This window comes from Schistocerca americana, chromosome 2, assembly GCF_021461395.2.
Source record: "Schistocerca americana isolate TAMUIC-IGC-003095 chromosome 2, iqSchAmer2.1, whole genome shotgun sequence".
Lineage (NCBI taxonomy): Eukaryota > Metazoa > Arthropoda > Insecta > Orthoptera > Acrididae > Schistocerca > Schistocerca americana.
Window position 1 is genome coordinate 769,898,120 of NC_060120.1, and position 21,865 is coordinate 769,919,984.

Sequence of the window (21,865 nt, forward strand, 5' to 3'; positions counted from 1 at the left end):
TGTTGTTTAATAGTCTCGTTACAAAACTGCTACATAAAAAAGAGAGCTTCATCACAGACTCAAGTGAAGTCAAAATGTACCTGACAAATGAAAGCTGAAGGAAGCACAGTGAGTGTAAGGAGAAAAATGAGAGAAGCATTCAGCGACTTTGAAAGTAAAATTTTGTCAACCGATCTGACTTAAGTCCCTAAGAGGTTCCAGTCTTACATGAAATTGGTAAACTGTTCAAAATTAACTATTCAATCACTCAGTGACCATATTGACACTGAAATGGAAGATAACAGAGAAGTTCGTAAAACTGAATTCAGGTTTCCGAAATTGTTTCACTGTGGAAAATCATAATATGGCCCCTCCTTTCATGCATTGTATGAATGTCAAAATGGCAGATATTGAAATAACTGATTGTGGAATAGAAAAGCAACTACAGTTGCTTAGTAGTGGAAAGGTATCAGTACCTGTACGATACTACAAAGACCATGCCAAAGAATTTGCTCCCTTTCTACCAGCAGTTTATCATAGATCACTGGAGCACCAAAGGGCACCTAGTGGAAAAGTAATGTGTACTCATACCCATCTTCAAGAAGAGTCACAGGACAGATGCGCATAATTATAGGCCAATTTCACTTACATCAATCCATTATAGAATTATGAAACATGCTCAAGAATTGTGAAGTTTCTGGAGCACAAAAATCTTCTCCATAAAGATCAACATGGATTTCTCAAACACAGATCTCGTGAAACTCAGCTTGCTCTGATCCTCCATGAGATGTATAGTACTATAGACAAGAGCACTCAGCTTGATTCAATGTTTCTTGACTTCATGAATGCATTTGATTCCATCGCGCAATGCTATTTAGTGAAAAAATATGAGCTTACCGAGTTCTGGACCAAATCTGTGACTGGATTCAAGACTTCCATGCAGAGAGAACTCAACACGTCGCTCATAATGAAACAAAATCAACAGTTATAAAGTACTGCAAGGAAGTATGATAGGACCATTACTGTTTACAATTTGTGTACATCATCTAGTAGACAGCATCAGAAGATCTTTCATACTGTTTGCAGAAGATCCAGTTGTGTATAAGAAACTAGCAATGCCAGAAGAGAGTATCATTTTGCAGACTAATCTACAGAGGACTGATGAATGGTGCGGACTCTGGCAGCTGACCCTGAACATAAATAAATGTAACATATTGTGCTTACATACGTAAAAAAACTACTATTGTACAATTACATTATTGATGACAAATTGCTGGAAACAGTATCTACCATAAAATATTTAGGAGTAACAATCCTGAGACCCTATGCGGAATGACCACATAAAACAAATAGCAGGAAAAGCAGATGACAGATTGAGATTCATAGGACGAATCTTAAGTTATAATTATCCATGAAAGAAGTGCCTTACAACGCAAATGTTCGACCAATTCTAGAGTATTCTGAATCAATCTAGGACCATTATCAGGTAGGACTGACAGAAGACAAGGGAAGCTCCAGTGAAGAGTGGTGCATTTTGTCACATGATCGTTAAATGGTGCAAGAATGTTACAGAGATGCTTAACAAACTCCAGAGGCAGATCCTGCAGAAGAGGCATTGTGCATCATGGAGAAGTTGTACAATTAAAATTCAGAGACATTACTTTCCAGGAAGAGTTAGACAACATATTTCTTCTTTGCACTTACATCTCGCGAAATGACGACAATGAGAAAATGTGAGAACTTAGAGCTAATGCAGAGGCTTACTGACACTCATTCTCACCATGCGCCATTCGTGAGTGGAACAGGGAAACAGGGAGGGGGGGGGGGGGGGGGGGTAAGATAGTGGTACCAGAATACCAGAAGTACCCTTCAGCCCACACCATCAAGTGGCTTGTGGAGTACTGATGTAGATACAAATCTGAGATAGTAGTGTGTGTTTGGACAAGAAGGGAATAGAAGCTTTTGAAATGTGGTGCTACAGAAGAACGCTGAAAGATTAGGTGGGTAGACCACATAACTAATGGGGAGGTATTGAATAGAATTGGGGAGAAGAGAAATTTGTGGCACAACTTGACTAGAAGAAGAGATCAGTTAGTAGGGCATGTTCTGAGGCATCAAGGGATCACCAATTTAGTATTGGAGGGAAGCGTGAAGGGTAAAATTTGTAGAGGAAGACCAACAGATGAATACACTAAGCAGATTCAGAAGGATGTAGGTTGCAGCAGGTACTGGGAGATGATGAAGCTTGCACAGGATAGAGTAGCAAGGGGAGCTGCATCAAACCATTCTCTGGACTGAAAACAATAACAACAACAACAACAACAACAACAACAAGTGTCTCACAATGAACTCACGTTCTTAATATATTTGAGGCTTCTTGTTTAAAGCCCTGAAAGTGAGTTATTTTCATGTGCTTTGGTAAAGCAGCAGACAATCTGTAACTGCATTCCAAAATATGACATCAAATTATAAAATTTTAAGTGTACTGTTTTTAATAATCATATGTTTTTGTGTACAATTCTCTCAGAACACAAATAGCTCAATAATCAATCCATCAATGAAAGGCACATTACATTACAAATTTCTTTCAGGATGTATATACATGCAGAATAACAAAATAAACATGTTCATATACATCTTGGGTCACTAATAATAATAGCAAAAAACCTGAAAATATGTTCCTTGAATAGAATTAAAAATACACATATATCTTACACTTTTGTAACACTACTATGTTACACGGGGCTCCAATTAAAATATATTTATAAAACTTAACTCTTTTTAAAAAAGTTCATAAGTGTTGCCTGTTTTGATCTCTGAGGAGGTGAAACCTTTTTCTTTGGGCTCTCTTTAACATTATTCTGAGTCTCTTTTTTGGTATTTTTTGGTGTGGATTCATTTTCTGTCTTCACTTCATTTTCTTTCCCTTGTTCATGATCACTTTCACTGCAGCTTTCATACACAAATTCCTTCTTTGTAACTGAAACAAAGCAGTATAGCGTGATTACTATTAAGAGACTAAAATTATTGCTAAATTATAGTGAGACTTAATAAAATTGTGTTTAAAAGCAATTCCTGCAATAAGTAAAATTCCTTTTTTCTACACTGATGAAAATTTAGCGGACACTAATGAACACAGAGTGTGTCCATAAAAGTTTGGAACTTTAAAACCTAGTATAAAACAGGATGACAGGAGCACTACATGCTACAAAATCAATTACTCGTGGTAATAAACACCAAATCTCTTATTTTATGCCCAACTATTCATTCCTTGTGGTATATGTGGAATAAAATAAAGAGAAAAGTAGATAGATGTCATACATCCCCTGAGATGCGCTTCTCTGTCTAAGTGCTTGGAATACTATGTATGACAGTCTGACCACTAACACCTATACAAGAGTCAAATAAGGTACAATGACTTAAAAAAAGAAGGTAGTCTCAGCAAGTGAGAAATACAATTACATAACTTAAAATAAATGAAAATCCTGTACAAATATGTATGATCTTGATAGTGGAAAATACACTCCTGGAAATTGAAATAAGAACACCGTGAATTCATTGTCCCAGGAAGGGGAAACTTTATTGACACATTCCTGGGGTCAGATACATCACATGATCACACTGACAGAACCACAGGCACATAGACACAGGCAACAGAGCATGCACAATGTCGGCACTAGTACAGTGTATATCCACCTTTCGCAGCAATGCAGGCTGCTATTCTCCCATGGAGACGATCGTAGAGATGCTGGATGTAGTCCTGTGGAACGGCTTGCCATGCCATTTCCACCTGGCGCCTCAGTTGGACCAGCGTTCGTGCTGGACGTGCAGACCGCGTGAGACGACGCTTCATCCAGTCCCAAACATGCTCAATGAGGGACAGATCCGGAGATCTTGCTGGCCAGGGTAGTTGACTTACACCTTCTAGAGCACGTTGGGTGGCACGGGATACATGCGGACGTACATTGTCCTGTTGGAACAGCAAGTTCCCTTGCCGGTCTAGGAATGGTAGAACGATGGGTTCGATGACGGTTTGGATGTACCGTGCACTACTCAGTGTCCCCTCGACGATCACCAGTGGTGTACGGCCAGTGTAGGAGATCGCTCCCCACACCATGATGCTGGGTGTTGGCCCTGTGTGCCTCGGTCGTATGCAGTCCTGATTGTGGCGCTCACCTGCACGGCGCCAAACACGCATACGACCATCATTGGCACGAAGGCAGAAGCGACTCTCATCGCTGAAGACAACACGTCTCCATTCGTCCCTCCATTCACGCCTGTCGCGACACCACTGGAGGCGGGCTGCACGATGTTGGGGCGTGAGCGGAAGACGGCCTAACGGTGTGCGGGACCGTAGCCCAGCTTCATGGAGACGGTTGCGAATGGTCCTCGCCGATACCCCAGGAGCAACAGTGTCCCTAATTTGCTGGGAAGTGGCGGTGCGGTCCCCTAAGGCACTGCGTAGGATCCTACGGTCTTGGCGTGCATCCGTGCGTCGCTGCGGTCCGGTCCCAGGTCGACGGGCACGTGCACCTTCCGCCGACCACTGGCGACAACATCGATGTACTGTGGAGACCTCACGCCCCACGTGTTGAGCAATTCGGCGGTACGTCCACCCGGCCTCCCGCATGCCCACTATACACCCTCGCTCAAAGTCCGTCAACTGCACATACGGTTCACGTCCACGCTGTCGCGGCATGCTACCAGTGTTAAAGACTGCGATGGAGCTCCGTATGCCACGGCAAACTGGCTGACACTGACGGCGGCGGTGCACAAATGCTGCGCAGCTAGCGCCATTCGACGGCCAACACCGCGGTTCCTGGTGTGTCCGCTGTGCCGTGCGTGTGATCATTGCTTGTACAGCCCTCTCGCAGTGTCCGGAGCAAGTATGATGGGTCTGACACACCGGTGTCAATGTGTTCTTTTTTCCATTTCCAGGAGTGTATTTTATTACTTGTGCAGTTATAACTATCATGATAAACAAACAAATTCTCCTCTCTAAAAATGTAGGTATGACTTTCGTGCCTATAGAGAACTTCAAAAAGTTTCTGTGCAACAGAAAAATTGAGAACATGCCAGCTATGCTCAAGGCAGGGATGTGTGAGAATGAAAAATCAGAAATAAATCTATTTGGTTTTTGCTGCCAACAGCTGAGTGACATATGCAAGCAGTCTTATTACTCAGCAGTGGGAAAACACAAAAACTGTCAATGTAACAGTATGTTATGAATATAATAGAGGGAAACATTCCATGTGGGAAAAATATATCTAAAAACACAGATGATGTGACTTACCGAACGAAAGTGCTGGCAGGTCGATAGACACACAAACATACACATGAAATTCAAGCTTTCGCAACAAACCGTTGGCTCATCAGGAAAGAGAGGGAAAGACGAAAGGATGTGGGTTTTAAGGGAGAGGGTAAGGAGTCATTCCAATCCTGGGAGCGGAAAGACTTACCTTAGGGGGAAAAAAGGGGTATACACACACACACACACACACACACACACACACACACACACACATCCACGCACATACACAGACACAAGTCTCTTTCCTGATGAGGCAACAGTCTGTTGCGAAAGCTTGAATTTCATGTGTATGTTTGTGTTTGTTTGTGTGTCTATCGACCTGCCAGCACTTTCGTTCGGTAAGTCACATCATCTGTGTTTTTAGATGTAACAGTATGTTATACTGTATAAGCAGAATTGTACCCTGGGGGTCCGTTAAAGTAAGATAAAAAGTGCTGTCTAGTAAAACACCACAGCTGTAGGACATGAGTTCCACTGATGGACTAATCTACTTTATCATAATATATAAAAATGATATATGATCACACGACGATTACACACTGTAGTCATTCATAAAAATGAATGTATCATGTAAATGTATAAAAGATATAGATTCCAGTAGTGTAATGACAACACTTGATACCTACATTAAGGGGAACATAATTATTAAATTGCAGCTGTCACAACTGATATGAGTCTCTGCAATTTCCTAAAGGGCAGCGTCACACACATCCAAAGGCCACCATCAGCAAGGAAGGAGCATTCATCCAAAATATCTATACACATACACCACAAGCATCACCACCATCTGGTACATCCTCTTGCCAAAGAAAGTGGCATGTCAGAAACACTTTACCTCATCCGAAAGTAGGTCCAATATGAAATCAAACAATGGAAAATCCAAGATGGAATGCAACAATATTATGAGAAGGAAAGTTGCTACTCACCATATAGCAAGACATACTGAATCGCAGATAGGCACAACAAAACGACTCTCACAATTATAGCTTTCGGCCGTTAAGGCCTTTGTCAACAACACACACACACACACACACACACACACACACACACACACACAACTGTAGTCTCAGGCAACTGAAACCACACTGCGAGCAGCAGCAGCAGTGCATGATAGGAGTGGTAACTGGGTGGGGGTAAGGAGGAAATTGGAAAGGGGAGGGTTAGGGATAGTATGGGGGAATGGCAGACAGCAAAGTGCTGTACATTAGACTGAGGGCAGTGGGGAGGGGAGGTGGGCGCAAAGTAGCGGAAAAGGAGAGAGATAAAAAGACTGGGTGTGGTGGTGGAATGATGGCTGTGTAGTGCTGGAATGGGAACAGGGAAGGCGCTGGTTGGGTGAGGACAGTGACTAATGAAGGCTGAGGCCAGGAGCGTTACAGGAATGTAGGACGTATTACAGGGAAAGTTCCCACCTATGCAATTCAGAAAAGCCGGTGTTGGTGGGAAGGATCCATATGGCACAGGCTGTGAAGTAGTCATTGAAATGAAGGATATCATGTTTGGCAGAGTGTTCAGCAACATTGTGGTCCACTTGTTTCTTGGCCACAGTTTGTCGGTGGCCATTCATGCAGACACAAAGCTTGTTGGTTGTCATGCCTACATAGAATGCAGCACAGTGGTTGCAGCGTAGCTCATAGACCACATGACTTAGTTTCACAGGTAGCCCTGCTTTTGATGGGATAGGTGATGTTTGTGATCGAACTGGAGTAGGTGATGGTGGGAGGACGTATGGGACAGGTCTTGCATCTAGGTCTATTACAGGGATGTGAGCCAAGAGGTAAGGGATTGGAAGCAGGAGTTGTGTAAGGAGGGACGACTATGTTGTGTAGGTTCAGTGGACAGTGGAATACCACTGTGGGAAGGGTGGGAACGATAGTGGGCTGGACATGCGACAGCATGAGATCGCATGGACTTGGCTAATGTCTGAAGCAGTGCTGAAGGGAATTCACACCATAAATCCTGCAGGGCTGTCCACAAATCCATAAGAGCACGAGGGGGTGGAGATCTCTTCTGAACAGCATGTTGCAAGGCACCTCAGATATACTCAATAATGTTCATGTCTGGGGAGTTTGGTGACCAAAAGAAGTGTTTGAACTCAGAAGAGTGTTCCTGCAGCCACTCTGTAGCAATACTGGACGTGTGGTGTGTCGCACTGTCCTGCTGAAATTGTCCAAGTGCATCGGAATGCACAATGGACATGAATGGATGCAGGTGATCAGACAGGATGCTTATGTACGTGTCACCTGTTAGAGCCATATCCAGACGTATCAGGTGTCCCACACTCCAACTGCACATGCCCCACACCATTACAGAGCCTCCACCAGGTTGAACAGTCCCCTACTGACATGCAGGGTCCATGGATTCATGAAGTTATGAACATACACGCACACAGGCATCCACTTGATACAATTTGAAACGAGACTCATCCGAAAACATGTTCCCAGTCATCAACAATCCATTGTAGGTGTTGATGGGCCCAGGAGAGGTGTAAAGCTTTGTGTCATGCAGTCATCAAGGGTACACGAAAGGGCCTTCGGCTCCAAATGTTCCATATTGATGATGTTTCAGTGAATTGTTTGCACACTGACAGATGGCCCAGCATTGAAATCTGCAGCAATTTGCAAAAAGGCTGCACTTCTCTCACGTTAAATGTTTTTCTTCCATCGTCACTGATCCCGTTCTTGCAGGATCTTTTTCCAACCACAGCGATGTCAGAGATTTGATGTCTTGCTGTATTCCTGATATTCACTGTACACTCGTGAAATGGTCATACAGGAAAATCCCCACTTCATCGCATCGCTACCTTGGAGATGCTGTGTCCCATTGCTCAAGTGCTGACTATAACACCACGTTCAAAGTCACTTAAATCTTGATAACCTGCCATTGTAGCAGTAGCAACTGACGTAACAACTGCACCAGACACTTGTTGTCTTATATAGGCATTGCTGACCATGGCACCATATTCTGCCTGTTTACGTATCTCTGTATTTGAATATTTATGCCTATATCAGTTTCTTTGGTGCTTCAGCTTATTTCAACTGGACAACTACCAGTCATCATCAGGTGAGCCATCGAAGATTGAGGAAGATGTTCTCTGCTCCGCCTTACATACTGGGCTGATAATACTGCTACTCATGCGTCAGAGTAATGGTGACAGAAGTACCACACTGACCGGTGGCAGCACCCTCGCTGTTGGAATTGCAAGAATCAGCTGTCTTCAGTATTGACACTCGCCGCAGTCATCGGAGTACTCTGGCGTCTTTGTATGGAGCAAATCTTGTAGATGACCGAATTCGACATATTATCTACTGGTAGCCACTGTCATGGTTAATTAGATTTTCCGCGTGGCTTATTTCAATGGATTCTTTTATAACAAAGTCCCAAAAAGATGTTGCTGTGCCCAAAATTAATGTTTTGTCATATTCCAGTGAATGTCCATTGGAGATACAATGCTTCACAACTGCAGACTTACTGGGTTGCAGAAGGTGAGTGCAACGTTTATGTTCTGCGCAACATTCTTCCACTGTGTGTGTTGCCTGTCCCATGTAGGCCATACCACCCTGGCAAGGTATTCTGTATATTCCTGCCTTCCACAATAACAATTTATCCTTCACTGATACCAGCAGGTACAAAATCTTAGATGATGGGCAGAAAATCACTTTCACCTGAAAATTACTAAGGATTCTTGCAATTTTGAAGGAAATATTTCCAACAATGGGAAGAAAAGCCGGGTACTTTGCTGGCGCATTCTCCTTTTTATCCGCTCCTGGTTCTTGGTTTTGGCTGAGAATGCCCTGTTAATTTGCCAGGTCAAGTATTCATTGTCTGAACACTGTCCTTAAATGTGCAAGCCCTTTAGGTAAACTATCTGCATCCAGCACTGTATGAGCCCTATGTACAAGGGTTTTAAGCACACTCATGGTTTGGGGTGGGTGGTGACAAGTTGAAGAGTGCAAGTACAAATCAGTGTGAGTGGGCCTACAGTAAACAAAATGTCCCGGAGAGCCATCACTCTTCCATTCAACCAAAACATCCAGGAATGGGTAACAACCATCTTCCTTCACTTCCAAATAAATTGAATGTTCTCATGTACGGAGTTAAGAGGATGTAAAAACTCCACTAACTTGTCTTCTCTGCAGGGCCACACTATGAAAGTATCACCCACATACCTCCAAAAAACAGCTGGTTTTAGAACCGCTGATTTAAGTGCTCTTTCCTCTAAATCCTCCACAAGAAAGTTAGCCACCAGGAGAGACAAGGGGATGCACATGGCGACACTGTTGGTCTGTTCAAAATATTCTTGGTTAAACATAAAATAGATTCAGGAAAGAGCATGCCGAAACAAAGCAGTGATGTCCAACTGAAACTGTTTACCAATTAGTGCCTAGGAATCAGCAAGTGGTACCTTTTTAAAAAGAGATACAACATCAAAACTCACTAGAAGTTCCAAACTACTTAGCTGGAAAACTCCCAGTCTGTTGATAAAATCGGCAGAGTTCCATATATGATGTGGACATTTGCCAACCAATGGTCTCAGCAAGAAAGCAAGATTTTTGGCTAAATCATATGTGGGGCATCAATATTACTCACTCCACATCATAAAGGAAGATATTTGTGTACTTTAGGAAAACCATACCGTCTTGGTGGTACGCTGCCTTGTGGTCTTAACCACTTGATGGTCTCTGGAGGTTAAGGAGTGTACACATTTTCTGTTGCACATATGCTGTAGGGTTGTGATCAATCTTCCTGTACACAGTATCACTAAGTATGTCATACACCTTCTCCGTTACTCCGATACACACGCGGGAATACTATCAGCATGCCATATAAGGTGGAGTGGAGAACGTCTTCGTCAGTCTTTGATGGCTCACCCAAAGGTCACTGGCAGGTGTCCAGTTGAAATATGGTGGAGTGAAGTTTACGACGACTGGCTGCAATCCCAAAATCTCTTCGGGTATTTCCTTAACCAATCTTCTAAGGTAAGTCGTACGGTCAGTATTGCCTTGCGCGTTTCTACATTTCTCTGGAATCGAAACTGATCTTCCCCAAAACCCAAAGTTTGCTTCTACCAATTTTTCCATTCTTCTGTAAAGAATCCTTGTTAGTATTTTGCAACCATGACTTATTAAACTGATGGTTCAGTTATTTTCACACCTGTCAGCAACTGCTTCCTTTGGTATCAGAGTTATTACATTCTTCTTGAAGTCTGAGGTTATTTCACCTGTCTCAAATATCTTGCACACGAGTTGGAAGAATTGTGTAATGTTTGGCTCTCCCAAGGCTATCAGTAGTACTGATGGAATGTCATTTACTCCCACGGCCTTGTTTCGACTTAGATCTTTCACAGCTTTGCCAAATTCTCATAGTATCACATTTCATATCTCCTGTCTCATCTTCATCCTCTTCCATTTCTATAACATTGCTTTCAACTTCATCTTCCTTGTATACACCCTCTACATACTCTTTTCACTTTTTAACTTTCCCTTCTTTGCTTAGGACTGGTTTTCCATCCAAGTTTTTGATACTCATGCACATGCTTCTCTTCCCTCCAAAGGCTTCTTTCATTTTTCTGCAGGCAGTATATATCTTTACACTAGAAAATATGCTTCTAAATCCTTACAATTGTCCTCTAGCATTGCTGCTTCACAATTTTGTACTTCCTGCCACTCTCATGTTGTAGACGTTTGTATTCCCTTTTGCCTGGTTCGCTTGCTGCATTTTTAAATTTCCTCCTTTCATCAATTAAATTCAACATCTCTTGTGTCATCCAAGGATTCATGCTAGACCTTCTCTTTTTACCTATTTGATCTTTTGCTGCCTTCACTATTTCGTCTCTTAACGCTACCATTCATCTTCTACTGCATACCTTTCCCCTGTTCTTGTCAACCATTGCCTAATGCTCTCTCTGAAACTCTCAACAAGCTCTGGTTCTTTCAACTTATCCAGATCCTCTCTCCTCTGGGAATGTCTTAAAATTTAAAATCTGGATTCTAAATCTCTGTCTAACCACTATATAATCAATCTGAAACCTTCTGGTGTCTCCAGTCCCCTCCACATATACAACCTTCTTTTATGATTCTTAAACCAAGTGTGAGCGATGATTAAATTATGCTTTGTGCAAAACTCTACCAGGTGGTTTGCTCTTTCATTCCTTTTGCCCAGTCCACATCCGCCTACTATTTTTCTCTCTCTTCCTTTTCCTACTATTGAGTTCCAGTCCCCCCATCACAATTAAATTTTTGCCACCTTTACCTATATGAATACTTCATTTTACTTCATTATACATTTCTTCAATCTCTTCATCATCCCCTCACCTCACTGCCTCAGCTTCCTCCTTGCCCCAACCACCCTAACTGCTTCACCCATCATGCACAGTTGCTTGCAGTTTGGCCTTGGCAGTCAGGGACAGAGGTCACATGTGTGTGAATTTTGTTTGTGCAAGTTGCATATTCCAGAAAAAGCCCCTGAAAGCTTACTTGTTTAGCAGTCTTTTTTTATGCCTGTCTGCAATTCAGCACTTCCACTATATGGTGAGTAGCATTCTAATACTGTCATTATTCCATCACTGACTTTCCATTGTTAGATAAAGAGTATTCACAAATGAACTGCATGTTTCATCATAAAATTTGTTTATTCAGTTCATGAATGTTACAGAAATCACAAAAAACTTCAGTAGAGACTTTATGCAATAATAGGGGGGAAAATTCTGATATGTCATGTACCCTCCACCACACACTGGCAGCTCAACTAGTACAGATGACGATGTCATTTACTCGCAAGCAACATAAATTATGATTGTGAAGAGAATGGATATTTTATCATTTTGAGAATGGCAATGATTACTACACATACATCAGTATCTTGTTCAATTTGTTTTGACAGAACTTCACCTACTCACTACCTACAACAGCAATATGAGGAAAAGGAAGATTTTCAAAGAAGTAAAATTCATAAAGCTGTTTCTGGATAATATACAGATAGTAGTACTATTGGCCTCATGAACTCTGAGAAGAAGGAAGGAAAAAGAAGGAAGATAAGGGTGTAACATCCAGTCAGTGAGTGGGTCATTAGATATGGACTACAAGCTTGATTGGGGAAAGATAGGGAAGGAAATTACCCACATCCTCTTCAAATGAACCACTCCAGCATTAGCTTTTAGTACATTAGGAAATCACAAAAACCTTAAATCTGGATGGTCAGATATGGACTAAAACTACACGCGTCTTGGACAAATTAGACAGATTAGGGCTCATTCGGATGCATAGAAAATTGTTTTTCCTTCTCTCTACATGTGAGTGGAACAGGAAAGGAAATGACTAATAGTGGTACAGAGTATTCTTCGCCATCCACATTATGGTGACTTGTAGATTATGTATGTAGATGTAGATGCACATGCAAATCCAATGCCTTAACCACCATGTCATCGGTAGGAAAGTCTCCAACATGGCACAGTTATTAGTGGTAGAACGGTTCAGTGAGAAGTATTAAGGACCACATCACCTACCTCTTCATTCTGGATACAAAAATGTTGTTATTCCAAATCAGCAGATCTACGACTGTGCACGGAAAGAGGTGACCAATTACTCACAGTGTTTCAAAACTGACACACACAATTCACAATAGGATATTCATCAACAAACAACTAATTCTCATTTCACACTGAGCTTAAATGAAAAATAACTGACCTCTCAAACAGCCATTTGCACAAACCTCTAGGCACTTCCCTGAATGCTTTGAATGTTGTGTGAATCAAAAAAGTAAGTTGTTCACTACACATAAAATTTAAATATCACTACTACTTACAAGTGAAAAATATGTAGTAAGGGGACAGTATTAGGTCGGATATTATCAGAAAATAGCACACAGAGTAAAGAGATGAAGGAAACGCACATCTGTAAAAGAAACTCTGAGTAGATACTTACTCATATAGCCATCCTCATCCATAAATGTTTTATCAACCAACTTCCGTATGCGTTTCCGACCTTTATTGAGTTCTTGCTGAGGAGTGCATGGTATTATGTCTTCCATGTCACTTCGCTGGGATGGCAATTCAGGTTCATGTTCTTCTAATGGTGGTGGTGATTCGGGAATTTCTTCTTTCTCAAATATATCTGCAAGAAAATACTTGCATGAAATCCTTAGGTTAACTCTGATTTCTTGATAACACTTGTCAGTTAATACAATAATTTACACACACACACACACACACACACACACACACACACACACAAAGAGAAACACACTATATTGTGAAATACATGCAGCTTGCTAGTTTTCTGGCACTAAAATATGGAAGACATATTTCTATCGTTTGATGACAGTTAACTAAACCAAATTGCAAAATGTTACATTTCATGCCAATAACATCAGAAACTAATCATCCATAAAATTCTTTCAATGGCATTATATCATTAGGCTGCTATTTGGTTGGGATCACAGAAAGACACTAATTTCTCTTTAATAGTAAGTGGCTTATATGTATCAGCCATTACACAGGGGATGAATTGCAACTTGAGAACTGATAATGTAGTCGAATGACAAAAGTATGGAAAATGGGTGTAAATCCCAGAAGCCAACAAAGATGTCATTTTCACTTCAGGAGAACAGCTTGACAATTCACTTCATCTTTCAGATAATTTTTCTTCATCTCTGTTTTATATGTGAATACAGAAAACTGCATTTAAAAGTTTAAAATTTTGCCAACTTTGAGTAAAAAGATTATCTTATGAATGGCTGAATAGCTTCTGTACACCTCTTTTAAGACCTGAATATGAAGCATCACACCCAATGTGTGTCAAATTGTCAATGTGTTTTTTTCTTTCTTTGGTTCAGTAACATGTATATCTACCAATAATAGCAAGGATATTGAAGTCATTGTTAATGCAATAATTTTAAGCTTAATGACATCACAAAGTTTGTGAAATTATTACAAAAATAGGTACTGGGGTTAAAAGTGCAATTACAGAAAGCATCTTTTAGAATGGCCAAAATGGGATTCAAATCATGATCACTGCAATCATACATTCAAGGAATTAAATGCTGAAAGTCAAGTACAAAGGCTGTTTAGTCTGATGATCTCATCGTGGATGGAATGTTAAACCTCAGACTCTCATCCTCCCAATTGAAAACAGCTTTGGTCCATGCCATCATTTAAGTTTCTCCACCCACCGATGAAAATCAATTATTGAGTTTAGTTCACCAATACACTCACTCATGCAGCATATTGGTTCAGAGCAAATGGTTTCCTGCTAAATGAAAATAAAACTCAGCAGATAATCTTCACTCTAAGAGACAAGCCACTATCTGATGACCCTAGTTCTGTTAAATTCCTGGGAGTTTATTTAGACGAAAAGTTATCCTGGGGACAACATGTAAACTATATTAGTAATAAGCTATCTAGAGTAATTTATTTATTAAGACAACTCAGAAATTGTGTGCCTGAAACATACATCAGATCATCTTATTTTGCATTTCTCCAAAGTATAATATCCTACGGCATTATCTTGTGGGGTAACTGTAGTCATACACATGACATCCTATTATTGCAGAAGAAAGCCATTAGGATAATTACAAATTCTTCACATAAGGCTCACTGCAAACCCTTATTTACTAAACAAAAAATTATGACAGTAATAAACCTCTATATATACAATGTCTTAATCTTTACGAAGAAGAACCTACAAGATGTGAAACGTAGAGAAAACGTACATTGTTACAACACAAGAAGCATCAAACACATATACACGCCTTACCACAGATTATCAAAATCAATAAATAGCTATGAAGTCACAGGGCACAAACTATTTAATAAGCTGCCACATGCTATACAGGATCTTCCTGAACATACATTCAAAGAAAGACTGCATGAATGCTTTATTGCCCACCCATTCTATGATATCAATGAATTCTTCAACTGTAAAATGCAGTAATCCAACAGATGACCCATTGTTCATTTATTGTAATATAAGGTAAAATATTTCAGTAGTCAATACCTTATCACAATGTATTATAAATTGTATCTTCATTTGACGTCGTCAATCACTGTAATGGCTTAAAGACAATAAAATCTTTATTATTATATAGTCTGTCTTACACCAGCTAATGTCTGCTCAAATGATTGCAACATAGTGCATCTTGTGCACATTTCTGTTCTAGCATTGGCAAACATAATACTGTTTACTGTTGCACTTTGCTATAAACTACATTGCAGGCACTGCTAATGCAGCACACACTGTGAGGAACATTGAAGTGTGTACATCATAGTTAAAAGTTACCTAAAACAAAATGGGTTGACATATCAAAATATTTATGTTCTGAGTGCTTGAGCATATGTTATGATTAGTGCATTTACCAACCGTCATTTTTTTTTTTGAAGTTCTAGCACGTATATGCTTGGCGGTTACATAGTGGAGTTTTCATACTTGAATCTCACAAACGTTGTTTGAGTGTTACAAAACAGTTTCAATTGAGACTTATTGTTCACTTTCAGCTTGTTAGAGTAACGATGACAGCGGAAGTCATTCAAGACATTTGTGCCATGTGTGGGGCAAGCGCTATCAGAGAAATCATGTCAGAAAATGATTTTTTCTATTAAGGAAAGACTGTTATGGTATGAATGATTTTCCACATTCAGAGAAGTCTCAATAATTAGAAAATATAATGAACTGTTACCACTTAGCCTTCCTGTAACATTTTCATTTAACGGGCAAGGTTCAGAAGTTATGTACAGGAGTACGACATGGTCTGATTCGAAACAATAAAACTCAAAGGGGTGCTCTATCTTCGTTTTTGCTTGAACATCCTCAATTCATCCATCTGGTAATCCTATGCAATGCTGCTATTAGTGATGAATTATAGTGTCTTTATGTTAATTTCATGAGAGGGAGTTAACAGCTAAGCCCAAACAGAAGGCGTCTCCTCAAGCAAGCGGCTGCGTGAACAGCAAATATTTTGCAACTTTTGGTACAAAAAGGGTGCTATCTGCTACAAACTGCTCGCCAAGTGTGTTCATCGAAGCTGGCATTTTTTGCCAACAACTGAGACATGTTTTGGTCTCAGTGTTGGAAGAATTATCTTGAAAAGTACATTGCATGTTGCTCAGTGCCTGCTTGCACTTGGTCGATTTCACAAAAGAAGTTATCAAAATTTCAAACCTGGCTTGGTGGCATTGTTAGCTCTGAATCAGTAAGTTTCTACAAGCATGGAATTTATACACCACCTGCACAGTGTCAGCTGGTGAGAGAATATATTTTTTTATAATTAATTTTTCTCTTCTGTTTACCGTAGTATTCAAAAAAATAATGGAAAGAAAGCTATAAAAATATGTGCTGCACTAACACAAATGAATTACTAGTTAATATGATAGCCTAAGTACAAAAGCCTATTTTAATAAAACACTGCATTTTATTAAAACAGTCTTCTGACAGATAGCTGTAACACAAGCAGGGCTAAATCACCACCAATTAGTAAGCATTACACAATTCAGCTTTCAAAACTGCCTGTGTCTACGTGCTATGCAATATAGTATTTCCCCTCCTCACTTACAATCATCATACTTATTACGAAGGTAATTTGGGGATATACAACGTCCGTTCCAAAGATTCTGAAACTTTGCCCACAAAGTTTCTCTATGCTTACCTTTTATTTATTATGCATGGTCTCCTTCGAAATACTCTCCTCCACAATTGATACACTGCTCCTAATGCTCTTTCCACTTCCGGAAGCAGTCTTGGTACGCCTCTTGCTGGCTCACACAAAGTGCTGCCTGCAAATTTTCTTTTATCTCATCTATCGCTGCAAATCTTTGTCTTTTCAATGGGGTTTGCAACTTTGGAAATAAAAAGAATGTCTGCAGAGGCTATGTATGGAGAGTACGAAGGATGAGGCAGCACAGTGATTTTGTTTTTTGTGCAATAGTCATGCACCAACAAGGATGAACGTGTGGGTGAGTTATCGTGATGCAAGAGCCATGAGTTGTCTCGCCACATTCCAGGCCGTTTCTTTCTCACAGGCATCACAACCTGTCCTGATAATATCTTCAATTAACAGTTTGTCCCTGTGGTCCGAAATCATGATGAACTAATCCTTCAGAGTCAAAGAAAACTGTCAGTATGGCTTTGACTTTTGACCTGCCCTAATGAGCTCTTTTTGGTCTTGGAGAACCTTTCTCGACCCATTGCGAAGATTGAATCTTGGTCTCAACATCATAACCGCAGACCCACATCTCATCACCAGTTATGCAGGACATCTCGTTCTCATCTGTGCGATCCAAAAGCTCTTCACAGATTGTGAGGTGAGGGTCTTTCTGGTCTTGCCTCAGAGCTGTGGGACGAAATTGGTGCCAACACGATGCACTTTACAAGATGCTGTGTCCGGATTTCAAGACATGATCCAACTGAAATGTTACATTATTCTGCAATCTTTCAGACAGTCAGTCTTTGATTGGCATGCACAATTTCACAGACATTCCTAACATCAGGGTCACTAGACACCGAAGGGTGTCCTGAATGAGGGTCATCTTTTGTGAACCATTTGGAACACCGATTATGGCCTAAGCACTCGCTGCCGTAAGTTTCCCACCTCATTTGGTGTGTCTGTGTAAAGACTTTCTTGAGTTTCTCGCAAAATTTAATGCAGATACGTTGCTCCTGTAACTTTGCCATCTCAAAATTTGCAAACTATGCAACACAACATTCTACTCAATACAACACTGAACAATAACTAAGAGACATACAACAACGAAACTTCTGGCAGTTACACATTAAACACAGGCATGTGCTGGGGTGTCAACCGCATTTCACTCTCACAAACCAATGGCGCAAAATTATGAATGTTCTGGAATTTTTTGAAAAGACCTCATACTTCACTAATTTACTGTTTCAAGAAGACTTCAATAACTGCACTAAAAATAGATAATCTGGTTAAGTCTCCACATCTAATTGAGTGCAAGCTGACAGTCCATCACACAACTTATATATTTATCACACCAATTCGTGACATATAACTTGCTTCACTGGCAGTGCAATAATTTAAGAAGTAAGAAGCAAATAACGTCTTAAGGCTCATCTATCTCACCTGATTTGCCAGCAATTTTTCATGCAAAACAATTGAAAATATCAAGACAATACTGTTAGATCTTTCAGTCCAAAAAGGATATCAACTGTGTTTCTACATAAATCATTAACAGTGAGTCAGTAATGTAATGCTGATTTTGCACAAACTGGAAGATAAAGATGAGAAATGTGAACATTCAGAAAGCAAAGGAAAGATGCAGGCCACTCAGAAATCAAGCAACTGGCAAGAGATGAAGAAAATACAAATTATGAAACTTGGTATTGCTCATATGGTCATGTTTCTGTAAAAGAATTAGAGCAACTAAGGTCCTGTTTTAGTTGAGAAACATTTTGAAAATTACTTGACAGCAAACAAAAAAACTTTTGCTACAATAAAGCAGCACACAATGATAAGGTGAAGGAAGCCCTGAGAGGAAATGACATATCAGTGGTCTCCATATATTTACTAGGAGCTACTATGGTAGAACATGTACATCACTGATCAGACAGACTTACATATATAAAGATAATGGATATTCCTGTCTGGAAAAATATATAAAATACGAGAAAGGCAGCCAGTTATCTAAAGAGGAATTGTGCAAAGCACATAGAAAATAGTTAACACCAGTATTTGAGCTCTAGCGCTCTTTCTAGTGGTGTACACACACACACACACACACACACACACACACACACACGCACACACTCTCTCTCTCTCTCTCTCTCTCTCTCTCTCTCTCTCTCTCTGTGTGTGTGTGTGTGTGTGTGTGTGTGTGTGTGTGTGTGTGTGTTCCTACTAAAAAAAAAAAAGAGCAAGAGCTCCACAGCATTAATGGTATTCTACTACATGTTTGTGTGCACCACACACCAGTCCTCTATAGGTCAGTGGTTGTCTTTCACTTATTTTAAATATTCATATAAAGACATATTTGTTTCAGAAAGGATAGCTCACCTGAGTTACTGACTTCTCTCTTTCACCTTTTATACCTCTAGTAGTTTTCAACATTCCTGGTAGGTTCCCACATAATAATAACTGAGCACGGCCTTTGGCACTTTAGAGCATCATTAATGTTTGCAAATTCTGGCAATAAATATTATTCATTGACAAGAAAAAATTACAGTTTAAAGTATAGTTCAGCTGAACTTACCATCATCACTATCAGAGTCAGCAACAATGATTCTCTTCCGTTTCTTGACTGACTTTTCAATGTTATCATTGCCTTTTTCTTTCCTTTTATTTGGTTTCTTGCTTTTATTTGATTTGGTTTCAACAACTTTTTTTGACTTCATATTTACTTCTTCTGAATCAATTTTATCCTCTGAAATCTTTCTTCTTTTACTTGAAGTTGATTCTTGCTCTGATATTTCAGGAACTGACTTACGCTTCTTTTCTGGAGGACTGTCATTCCCTTTAGGTGATGGGCAATGGCCATTCTCCTCACTTTTTGGCTTCTCTCCATCAGGTGCTGCTTCTTTTGTTTGGTTTTTAAGAAGTTTTTCGTTGTTAGCATTTGTTTCTCCAACATTTTTATTGAAAAATGTTGCAATACCTCCACTCTTTCCCTTTGCAGTGGATTTTGCAGGTGCCTTTGACTGAAATAATACAGATTCTTTTAAACTCATACTAAAAACATATGAGCATCATGAAGGGAAAAAAATAATTTTTACATGGACACAACAACTGGACAAGCTTTCCTTGAGCAAAGAGAAAGGAGCTGTGGCAGAAAACATGAGTACTAAGCTAGACCTCTCAGAAAGTGCTGGACTGATGTTCCACTATTGTATTCATTGCAATAGCCAATATATGAAGAAAATAGCAAATTCTCATTTACTTTAATATGATACATGATGGCAGAAAACAATAATGTACTTTCCAAAACTAAATGTTAGAGCTGCACATCTAGGCAAGTTTGGCAGCCATCAAATCTGAGCGAAGGAATACTGACCGCTTCTCAGAGGTTTTTCTAAATCACTCGAGAAAAAAGAAATGATTGCTATTTTAATGAAACTAAGATTGTTATTTTCATTATGAAAAGGAAATTGAACAATGAAAAGTCCAGGACAGAATAAGAGTTCTACTTCTGAGGAGGACTTTGTCTGAAAGCTTAAATATTTCTCACATTCTTTTTTGTTGTGCCTGCCTGTGACTCATCGCTCCTCTTCATGGCAAGTAGCAATCTGTTGTTACTCAAAAAGATATTGTATAGAAAGCAAAAGCTCAAATATTGTTCTTTTCAATTTATGTCACTTTGGACACTGTTTGAATTGATTTTTTTTTTCTTTACGTACTTCGGCATGTACTTATTTCACTGTTTTTTAGCAGTTTTAAATGAAGCAAAATGTAAAAATACTTACACTTTCAGATGACTTCTGGACCTTGCTACCTCGAGCTGCAAACATTGCAGCAATACTTCCCGGTTTTGGACCATTTTTTACAACTGCACTGTTACCTTCTACAGTTTTTTCTGCTGTGTCTGCTTCACCATTGGTTACATGCTTGTTGGAATTTTCTGTCTGAAAAACCACACACAAAATATGTTTGTGATTAATGGAACAGTTCTAATTCGCTGAAGTGTATAACGAAACACTTAAACATTAACAGAATACGCTCACACACATAAAGAATGAATAAATATTTCATTCAGCTACCTTAAGAGAACCTAGGGAACTTCCTCAGAAAGCACTACTTATTACTATCTTTCGAAAGTGGACACCCATTAGTATATTAATGATGGTGGATGACTAAATAATTGCTTTCTCACTTTTTCAAGAAGCAAGAGATAATTGTCAGCTTTACAGCAATAGGTCATTTAAACTGCAAATTGAATTCCACAGTCGGTCTTCAGAAAAAAAGGATACTTCCAGCCCCACACAGTGAGACTGGCATGAGCAGCTATAGGTCACATGTACAGATACAAAGATCATTGATAATCTATAGGGGGGAAAAAAAGAACTCGATTTTCTGGCTGAAGTCTAGATCACGGGCAGCACCAGTCAAGACGGTGTGTCTCTAAAGGTCATTGGTCGCAATGCGTCAGTTGCGCATAGCCAATGGGAGGCAAGAAAAGAGCACAGCTTAAACTGCTGCAAGCAAAATGAGCAGCAATTAAATTCATGTGAAAACCTTCTATGCTGTGCTCTGCAGCTTGTAAGTATTTCTTGTTAACACATTTAATGCAAGTAAAATATTTAATTGGTAGACCAGCGATACTGCAGCATTCTCTGGCCTGAAGTTGAATTGTGTGTGTGTGTATGTGTGTGTGTGTGTGTGTGTGTGTGTGTGTGTTATGGGCACACAATGGCAGAGTCATCAGTGCCCTTACACTTATTAAAACAAACAAATGTGGAGATGAACTAAAACTGTTGTACAAGCATGCACTCAAAATGACCACACAGCCATTCTATCTCACATGCACACTCACATGAATTAAAACCAGTTAGGAGGGAAGATAGCCAATCAAGAAATTAAAACACAGAGAAAACAAAATGCAGATGAGCTAAAAGAAAAGCACAGGGAAATGTG

At 39.9% G+C, this 21,865-nt stretch overlaps 1 protein-coding gene across 1 annotated transcript in view; it reads right to left on the reverse strand.

The window, feature by feature from the left end:
- Nucleotides 1-2,478: 2,478 nt before the first annotated feature.
- LOC124595123 (DNA polymerase delta subunit 3) overlaps nucleotides 2,479-21,865 on the reverse strand; it is a 43,017-nt gene continuing 23,630 nt past the window's right edge. Inside the window, exons 5-8 of the mRNA XM_047133721.1 lie at nucleotides 20,698-20,856; nucleotides 19,491-19,935; nucleotides 13,213-13,401; nucleotides 2,479-2,959 (exon numbers count right to left, since the gene is read on the reverse strand). Coding sequence (XP_046989677.1) covers nucleotides 2,751-2,959; nucleotides 13,213-13,401; nucleotides 19,491-19,935; nucleotides 20,698-20,856 — 1,002 coding nt within the window. The 3' untranslated portion in view covers nucleotides 2,479-2,750. The remainder of the gene's footprint in view (nucleotides 2,960-13,212; nucleotides 13,402-19,490; nucleotides 19,936-20,697; nucleotides 20,857-21,865) is intronic.